At 42.1% G+C, this 10,000-nt stretch overlaps 1 protein-coding gene across 1 annotated transcript in view; it reads left to right on the plus strand.

Moving 5' to 3' along the window:
- Positions 1-5,400, plus strand: part of LOC136852859 (probable serine/threonine-protein kinase kinX) — a 9,340-nt gene extending 3,940 nt beyond the window's left edge. Inside the window, exons 2-4 of the mRNA XM_067127764.1 lie at positions 1,588-2,102; positions 2,368-2,614; positions 2,821-5,400. Coding sequence (XP_066983865.1) covers positions 1,588-2,102; positions 2,368-2,614; positions 2,821-4,362 — 2,304 coding nt within the window. The 3' untranslated portion in view covers positions 4,363-5,400. The remainder of the gene's footprint in view (positions 1-1,587; positions 2,103-2,367; positions 2,615-2,820) is intronic.
- Positions 5,401-10,000: the final 4,600 nt, after the last annotated feature.

Below are 10,000 nucleotides of genomic sequence, written 5' to 3' on the forward strand. Positions count from 1 at the left end.
TCTCTCTCTCTTTTACTCGTAAATAAGGGAAATAGGTTTGAATGTACTTTGGTATTATTATTATTATTATTATTATTATTATTATTATTATTATTATTATTATTATTATATTTGGTATTCCAAATAAAGTGGAAAAACTACAAATTAACGAGAGAGAGAGAGAGAGAGAGAGAGAGAGAGAGAGAGAGAGAGAGAGAGAGAGAATCTTTGGAATTACCTCCTCGAGGCCACCTCCTCATCTGTTTAAGTAAATTCTGTCAGTCTCAACCGCCACTGACAGCAACGACATCGGATCTGACGTTGAAACCAAACCCAGAGGTCTGTACCAATCACTGGAGAGAATTCGGCAAGGGAACGACGCCCAAGGAGACAGACAGACAGACAGACAGAAAAACAGAGACAATTAAAGAAACAAGTAAAAAATGCGCCGAAGTTTCTTCGGCGCAATCGAGTTTTCTGTACAGCGCATAATCAAGGCCACCGAAAATAGATCTATTTTTCGGTGGTCTCGGTATAATGCTGTATGAGCCGTGGCCCATGAAACTTTAACAACGGCCCGGTGGTAGCCTGTCGTATATCGTTACCAGAAGCACAATTATGGCTAAATTTAACCTTAAATAAAATAAAAACTAATGAGGCTAGAGGGCTGAAATTTGGTATGTCTGATGATTGGAGGGTGGATGGTCAACATACCAATTTGCAGCCCTCTAGCCTCAGTAGTTTTTAAGATCTGAGGGCGGACCGAAAAAAGTGCGGACGGAAAAAGTGCGGACAGGAAAAAAATGCGAACAGAATAAAGTGCGGACAGAAAAAAATGCGGACAGAATAAAGTGCGGACGGACAGACAAAGCCGGCACAAAAGTTTTCTTTTACAGAAAACTAAAGTAGACCAAAAACCACCTCCCATCGTACCTCAGAGAGAAGTCCATTGTCGTTCTATTGTTTCTCTCGGTCAGTCAAACCACATACTTACTCCTGAAGGCGTCAATTTCGCCGCCATATGGTCTCCTTTCGCCCTCTCCCCTCCCCTCCCCTCCCCTCTCTGGCTTTCCCTTCCTTTCATTTTCCTTTCACTGTGGGACCCTTTCACTCTCTTTTATAGCCTTTCCTCTGGTCATTCAAAGAGGGGTCATTGTTCGTTCTGCTTGGTGAAATGGAGAGAAGTTGTAGGTGCATGCATGCGATAACTCTCGGGCCTTGTGGTGTTTGTCGGTTGGCAGGGTAACAACAACAGTAGAAACAACAATAACAACAACAACAACAGTAATAATAATAATAATAATAATAATAATAATAATAATAATAATAATAATAAATATGGAAAGAATCTGAGAAACACTTTATCTTTGTCCATCCCTTTTTGTATCAGTTTTAGTAATTTGTAACTAGAATTCTAAGTCTCCAAAGACACTTAGCAATTAGTAATCAATAAATAAAATACAGAAATGAAAATTTAACAAATAAATTTAGCTAATAATGGATCTAAATACACAATAAAAATAATAATTTATTTGCCAATTTGACTAAATAACTTATACTTGCAAGAAGTGAACAACTGAGGACTTATTCTACCATTTACGATTTCAGATCGTGCTGGCAACACTCTGCGTGCTTGGGGCGGCCCTTCCACGCTTCCCCGGCAGGCACCCAAGTCGTTATGTCCCCAGATACACACCCAATGGCAAACAGAACTTGCGCCCAGACGCTCCGCACTTCTTCGGAGAGCGCAACATAGACTCCCAGTCGTCCGGAGAGGCCAATCACGTCCCTCCAGAGTCGAGGAACCCACCACCAGCCCCTGCTCAAAGGCCATTACCTCTGCAGGAACAAGAATTCATCACAAATCCTCCTCCCCAGCAGGAGTTCTTTGAAGGTCCTGCTGTCCTTTACCAGGAGCAGGACACGCAAGAGTCGAGGGAACAGGTTCTCGGAAGCCAAGAGTATGAGAAGCCCATCATCATCCCAATTGTCAAGGACAAGAGGTTCGTGCCCGAGGAAGGGAGTTTCAACCTGGATGTCGAGACGGCGAATGGGATCAAGGTCCTTCAGGAGATCACCCCTAGTAAAGTAACAGGAGGGTCTGTTACCAAGGGCGAATATGTGTGAGTAAATTTTCCTTGGTCACTGTTCGGTTCAAGTTTGTGAGCTTTCTTTGCAAAGTGGGCTCATTAAAAAAACTGTACTTATTTCCAAAACTTTCTGATACCCAGATTTTGCATGACATTTTCTCTGCTTTTACAGATGTAAACAGGTTTAAATCAGTAGGGCAAAGAACTTTTGACAGTTTAATGTAACTAAAAAGAAAGTTAACATCACCAACCATATTGAAACCTTACGAACCTAGTACTATTTCCTCACTTTCTGCAGGTTCACGCACCCTGATGGCACCGTTCACAAGGTTTCCTACGTGGCAGATGAAAACGGCTTCCAGCCTTCATCTGATCTGCTACCAAAGCCACACCCGATCCCTCCACATGCGTTGGCCCAGATTGAAAAGGCAAAGCTGGAACACGCAAAGCGGGAGAAAGAAGAAGCTGCGGCAGAGGCTGCGTACGCGTCTGGCGAACAGCCTCTGGTACGGTATCAGGGGCAGCGGCCACAGTTCTCACAAGAGGTAAGTCTCTGTGAATTTTACAGTTTCAAATACTTCTCTTCTGGTTTTTCATCTTGCTTGTAAAAGGCTGTAAACAGCTCATTTGAAATCTAGTACAGAATGTTTACAGAATATTTCTCATGAGAAGTGACACTGTTCATGTTTTGCCAAATTCGTTGCATAATAAGAACCATTACTGAAACGCATCTCTTTTTGGACCTCTACAGCAACATGATGGAAGGTTCGATTACCAGCAACCAGATGATCAGTTTCTGTTCCAGCAGTCAAACGAGCAGCTGGAGTTCAGGCAATCTAATGAAGAATTCAGACATCAGCAACGCCTCGAGCATTTGGATTTCCAGCCACCAAAGGAGCAATTTGGATTCCAGACACCAAATGAGGTGCATAGATTCCAGCCACCAAATGAAGTTCATGGATTCCAGCCACCGAATGAGGTGCATGCATTCCAGCAACCTAACGAAATACGTGAATTCCAGCATTCAAATGAAGTTCATGGATTCCAGCCACCAAATGAGGTACATGGATTCCAGCCACAAAATGAAATACATGAATTCCAGCAGCCAAGTGAAGCTCATAGATTCCAGCTCCCAAATGAACCACTTGAATTCCAGCAGCCAAGTGAAGCTCATAGATTCCAGCTACCAAATGAACAACATGAGTTCCAGCAGCCAAGTGAAGCACATAGATTCCAGCTCCCAAATGAACAACATGAATTCCAGCAACCAAAGGAATCTGGTGAGCAGCATCAGTTCCAACTGTCTGAAGAGCAATTTGACTTCCAGCCTACACAGTTTGCTACTGACGGAGAGGTCGTCGATAGTTTCATCCCACTTGAAGATGACCCACCTGTAGATTTTGTTCCCCAGGGATTTGAACAAGCCCCAGAAGAAACTCTGTATTACCCAATTGTGGTGAACGGACAGCCAAACTACACCCCAACCCAGGAGTTCGAGAAACCAGCACATGTTCATGAGCAACTCAGTAGCAGGAAGCCCGTTCAGGATTCTGGGTTCGTCCCACCCAATCCTGACTTCCCACCTGTTTACGTAAGTGATGAGCCCATTTACGAACTTGTTTCCAGTGCCGAGGGCTCTGAATTCTTACCAGACAACCACGAGGAACTGGAATATGTACCAGAGTACCCTGAAACAGAGTCTATTTATGGACCAGAGTTTGAAGAAGTTCAACACTCTTCAGATGAGGGTTTCACGAAGGAGGACATATACACTCCCGTTGAAATTAGAGAGGAACCAGCAGTTACCCCATCAGAGCACGAATCCATCTCACTGGTCTCAGAAGAACTCGGTGAAAACACAGCTCCTGTAGTTGCAGGTGCCCCAGAAAGTGATGTAGCCACAGAAGCTGTTATTGAAGAACCACTGCCAACAGCAGAAGCACTGGTATCAGCCGAGGTAGAACCTGTATCAGAACCTGTATCAGAACCTGTATCAGAACAGTCAGATGATGAGGCAACTGGTGGAACCGAGGATAAGACTTTGGTCAAGCAAGAATTGGAGGACTCACCTGAAGCAGTAGCACTGTCTGAGAGTCCTGAGGAAGTCAGGGAGAGTCAGCAGGCTCAGGAGGCTGTACCTGAAGGGCTTCCTGAAGGGGAAGATCAGGGGACTGAAGAACGCGTTCAGGAGGATCAGAAGGACACAGCAGTCTCAGACAATGCAAGTGGTAATGATGAATCCTTAACTGATGTAGATAAAGAAACAGATCCTGCAGGTCAAACAGAGCAGTAAAGGAAGTCCTGTATGAGAATTCCTACAGTTTTCTAAAAGAAGACTTGTTTTTCTTAATTTATTGCACTTTTGAATTTACAGTTGAAGTTAGAAATATTTCGGAATTCTAAAGAAACAAGAATAAAACTTCCCCACCGATTGCTAAGCGACTTTACAAGAATTCAGAGACAATTGATTCCAAGTTGTGGATACTAGGTGAGTAGGTCAGTCAAGCTGAGTTTCCGTATGGCGAAAAATTGTACTTCAGACTTATATTCTGGTGTCATATTGCTTTATTTGGATAGAAACCTATATGTTTTTGTCAAAATTGGCTACAAACTTTGTTCATGTGTTGCTTTCGATAAAATTCAAGAATTTGCAGCTGAGAAGACCCTTTCTGTGTAGGTAAGGAATGTTTGGGACAAGGGAAAAGTTAGCTAGAAAGAAATTAACCTATATTTTTGCAAAGAGGGACTATAAACTTTGTCCACGTACTTCATTTGATAAAAAAATTGATAAAATTCTAGCACATCCAGCTGAGGAAACCCTCTCTGTACAGGTGAGGAACTTCTGAGAGACAAAAGAACCCTTTCTGTGTAGGCAAGGAATGTCTGAGTCAAAGGAAAAGTTAGCTAGACAGAAATTAACAAATATTTTTGCAAAGAGGGACTATAAACTTTGTCCATGTACTGCTTTAGATAAAGTTCGACAATATCCAGCTGAGGAAACCCTCTCTGTGCAGGTGAGGAACACCTGAGAGACAAAGGGAACAGTTTTTCCTCAGCACCTTCTAAGGTTCATGAAGAGGAGGTTTTCAGAGCTCGAAACAGTCCTCTTTTCGTCAGCCTGTGGTCCTGGGGAAAGAGGTTCCCGGAAATCTTTTATTTCTTAATACTGATTGTTTGTTATTGACGCTGGCGCTGGCCGCAAAGCGTTGCGTTTGTTTTTTAATTATTACTGAAAATGTTACGTGTGTGAATGACTAACAGGGTGTATGTATGTGTTTTTGTATATATTTTTTTGTAAATAATAAAGTTTTATTTGAGAGAAAGCTTGATTTTTTCATCCAATTTAAGATATTACTTCAGTAATCTCAGATATATTGTATGGAGAGGCTATGCAAGACGAAAATATTCATAAAGAACTTAGAAAATAAGAGATACGATTTATTGCCTTAGTTTACCCTTTGAAGTTTGCCCAACATAGAAAACGGATTCTTAAGTATTGGCTCCCGATGACGTCACGGGAGATGGGCTGATTTGCTCTTGGATTCCTCCTAAAATATTAAATAAAAAATAGAATTATAAGTAATTCTGGAGGTTTGTAGGCATATAAGTGTGGGTAAAAAGTAGTATAAGTAAGGGGAAGCCTTAAAATTGTAATGGATTTCGCAGAAAACGGGAAATAGATAAAAAATAAACACAAAAACGTAAAAAAAGTTGAAAAATTCCTATATTCCTTTCTTTATTTGGGGTCAAACTTGGTCGACCCACGGCCGAAAAACCAGGTCATATTAAAGGTCAACAGATTCACGGTGACCTCTACTTTTTTCCCCTTTCCCTTCCCCTTCTCTCTCTCTCTCTCTCTCTCTCTCTCTCTCTCTCTCTCTCTCTCTCTCTCTCTCTCTCTCTCTCTCTGTGTCATGAGCTCATAATAAATTGGGCTTAAAAGATTTGGCTGCTGAAAAGGAAACGCCTTCATATAAATCTCAACACGTGGGTGAAATGCAAAGAGAGAGAGAGAGAGAGAGAGAGAGAGAGAGAGAGAGAGAGAGAGAGAGAGAGAGGACTGAAACGCAGATACAGCTTGAGCTTGAGAGAGAGAGAGAGAGAGAGAGAGAGAGAGAGAGAGAGAGAGAGAGAGAGAGAGAGAGAGAGAGAGAAATGAAAATACCTTTGCTTAGAGAGAGAGAGAGAGAGAGAGAGAGAGAGAGAGGGCTGAAATGCAAATGACTTGCTTGAGCAGAGAGAGAGAGAGAGAGAGAGAGAGAGAGAGAGAGAGAGAGAGAGAGAGAGAGGCCTGCAATGCAAATGATTTTACTTGAGCAAGAGAGAGAGAGAGAGAGAGAGAGAGAGAGAGAGAGAGAGAGAGAGAGAGAGAGAGAGAGAGAGAGAAATATAACATGGGTTCAGTTCCCGGCCGAAGGTAGAATTATTTAGACACTTTCTTATAGTTCTTCGTCAACCACAGTAGACTGAAGTTAGGGTATAGAAGGGTATGGGTCTCGCACCTTCACTCCATAAAACGTGGTGAAAGCCGGGAAGCTATCACCCCTGGACCACCACCTCCCTGTGGCTTCAAATCCTGACAGATTTCAACCTTACGGTGTCTCTCTCCCAATCCCGAAATCTCTAGGTACAGTACATCCATTGATTATATTTTCCTTTCAAAACCCCCTTCTTGGGCCCCCCCTGGACGCCCCAAATTCCTTCAGAAGGGAGAAGAAGGACCCCACATCCCTCTCCTAAAGTGCACAATCTATCCTACGCCCCAGCAACGCGACGGCATCCTAAAATCGTAGGATATGTTGCAAGGGAAAGAGTGAATATGATATTCCTATACTAAATCTCTAGGTCATATTTCCCTTTCAAAACCCCTCTTCTTGGCCCCCCTGGACCCCCAAATCCCTTCAGGAGGGAGGAGAAGGAGCCCCCCGCCCATCTCCTAAACTGCACAATCGATCCTACGCCCCAGCAACGCGACGGCATCCTAAAATCGTAGGATATGTTGGTGTGGAAAGAGTAAATATGATATTTCTATACTAAATCCTTCGTTCATATTTCCCGTTTATAACCCCCTTCTTGGCTCCCCAGGAGTCCCCAGATTCCTTCAGAAGGGAGGAGAAGGACCCCCCATCCCATCCTAAACTGCCCATTCGATCCTACGCCCCAGCAACGCGACGGCATCCTAAAATCGTAGGATATTCTGGTGGAGAAACAGAGAAATCCTTTGTACGCTGTGGTCTAGCGTGATAGAATGCTGCGCTAGCTTAATGTAAACAAAACTATTTACATAAACATTGAGATTATTCTAAAAGGAATAGCTCCCCCCCTCCCCCCTCTCTTCTTCTTATGCATCTGCATCTGTAACGACTCTTAACGACTCTCTTGAACGACGAGACAAGTCGTTTATTCGAGTCGTTCTTTTGTTGTAGTCGTTTTGATGCGTTTTTTTTTCTGAGTTTTAATTTATGGTTTATCTAGAGTCTGGCAGTCGACTGGTGCGTTTACAGCTTCGTATCTGATCGAATATATGTTACGTCAAGTGGCTTCTCTCTCTCTCTCTCTCTCTCTCTCTCTCTCTCTCTCTCTCTCTCTCTCTCTCTCTATGGAAGTAATCTGCACAGTTGTCCCTTCTACAATCCAGCTCTCTCTCTCTCTCTCTCTCTCTCTCTCTCTTCTCAATCCAGCTCTCTCTCTCTCTCTCTCTCTTCCATGAAAATAATCAGCACAGAGCTCTCATTCTCATCGACAGTCCATCTCTCTCTCTCTCTCTCTCTCTCTCTCTCTCTCTCTCTCTCTCTTCTACATTTAGAGAAGGTTAACTTATTCCCTATTCCTCTCTTCTCTCTCTCTCTCTCTCTCTCTCTCTCTCTCTCTCTCTCTCTCTCTCTCTCTCTCATTTAGAAAAGGTTAACTTATTCCCTATTCATCCCTCTGACTGTACTTCTCTCTCTCTCTCTCTCTCTCTCTCTCTCTCTCTTCTACATTTAGAAAAGGTTAACATATTCCCTTTTCATCCCTCTAACTGTACTTCTCTCTGTCTGTCTGTCTGTCTCTCTCTCTGTCTCTCTGTCTCTCTCTCTGTCTGTCTCTGTCTCTCTGTCTGTCTCTCTGTCTCTCTGTCTCTCTCTCTTTCTCTCTCTCTTCTGCATTTAGAAAAGGTTAACTTATTCCCTATTCATCCCTCTAACTGTACCTCTCTCTCTCTCTCTCTCTCTCTCTCTCTCTCTCTCTCTCCCCCCCTCCTCCATTTCGGCTGTGGCCATGACCGATTCCACGCAGACCAAAAGGTCCCTCGATCAACAACGATCTATTTACCTTAGTTATACCGGTCCAGCCACATCCCGTTTTCTATAACCTTCCTTTTTTTATTGTAACCTTTCCTCCTTCCTTTCTCATTCTTTCAGGCAGTTTTTTTTTTTTTTTTTTTTTGTTTTTACTCTCAATGTCCTTGTTTTAACGAAGTCTGGATGACTTTGCACAGATAGATGAGGATCTGTTGGGTCTTAAGTAGTGTTTTAATTATGATTTGACCTTTGACCTCGGCCTTGAACTTTAGGGATTTGAAGAGAATGCATTTGTTTTCATTGCAAGGTTGGGATGGAGTTCTAGACCTATGTGCTTACCTAGTCTAGGCTTGATTGGAAATTCTTTGAGGTCAACTGATTTAGGCTCGATTGCAGGGACACATAACCTGACAGGCCTACTTATCCTAGCTTTGACAGCCATCTTGACTAACCTATGTAGTCTAGGCTTCAAAGACTAGGCTCCAAAGCCTACTTAGCCTGCATTGGACTGGAAAATTCTATGTGCTTTTATGATTTTGACTCGATTGCAGGGCCACATAACTTGATAGGCCTTCTTATCCTAGGCCTGACAGGCATCTTGACTCACCTTGTCGCCTAGGCTCCAAAGCCTAGACTCAACAGGTAGAACACGTAACTCGACTTGGCTGCGTAGCGTAGTCTCAGGAGCTGGGTTTAGGCTCGACTGGAGGAACACAAAATAAGATATGCCTATCTAGCCTACTAAGCCTAGTCTCGACAGACATCTTGACTCGCCTATGTAGCCTAGACTCTATAGATAAAATGGACAACTTGATCTCGCTTGCTTGGTGTAGACTCATGAGCTGGGGAGTCAATTCACTGCTCTAGTCTGGCCTAGACTCAATCAAAAATCTGGCAAAGTCTAACCCCAAGGGAAGTGATAATACAAGCCAGCCCTTGAAAAAAGGGAATTTCAAAGCACTGAGGGAAAACAGAGGCAAAGAGAGAATTCCATGGATATAGGGCAAAGAATCAGAAGTAGCAGAGAGAAATGAGTCATTTTATATATATATATATATATATATATATATATATATATATATATATATATATATATATATATATATATATGTATATATTTCTCTCTATATTTCTAAAATTCTCTTTTAATATACGTCTAAAAATAAAAAAGAATTTTTTTTATTCACCAATTTAACCAAACGGCAGTTGTAATATCCTTTCATTTATATGATGGTTTTTTTTTTCAGTTCACAGTTTATGGAAGTGGGATTTTTCCATTATAAAGCCCCCCAAAAATATTCGTGTTTTTTGTAACCGTTCCATGATAAAAAAAAAATATCATTCACGTATTTTTCTAACAAAAGTTTTCATTCTTATTTTTTTGGTAAATGTTAACTTTAATGAAAGATGCATACATATATATATATATATATACATACACACACACATATATATATAGAGTATATATAGTAGTTCTTCATTGGCGGGGTGAGTAGAGCTCTCGGCTAGCACGCTGTTGGCCCAGCGTTCGACTCTCCGACCGGCCAATGAAGAATTAGAGGAATTTATTTCTGGTGATAGAAATTCATTTCTCGTCATAATGTGGTTCGGATTCCACAATAAGCTGTAGGTCCCGTTGCTAGGTAACCA

The sequence above is a fragment of the Macrobrachium rosenbergii genome, chromosome 26 (genome assembly GCF_040412425.1).
Source record: "Macrobrachium rosenbergii isolate ZJJX-2024 chromosome 26, ASM4041242v1, whole genome shotgun sequence".
NCBI lineage: Eukaryota > Metazoa > Arthropoda > Malacostraca > Decapoda > Palaemonidae > Macrobrachium > Macrobrachium rosenbergii.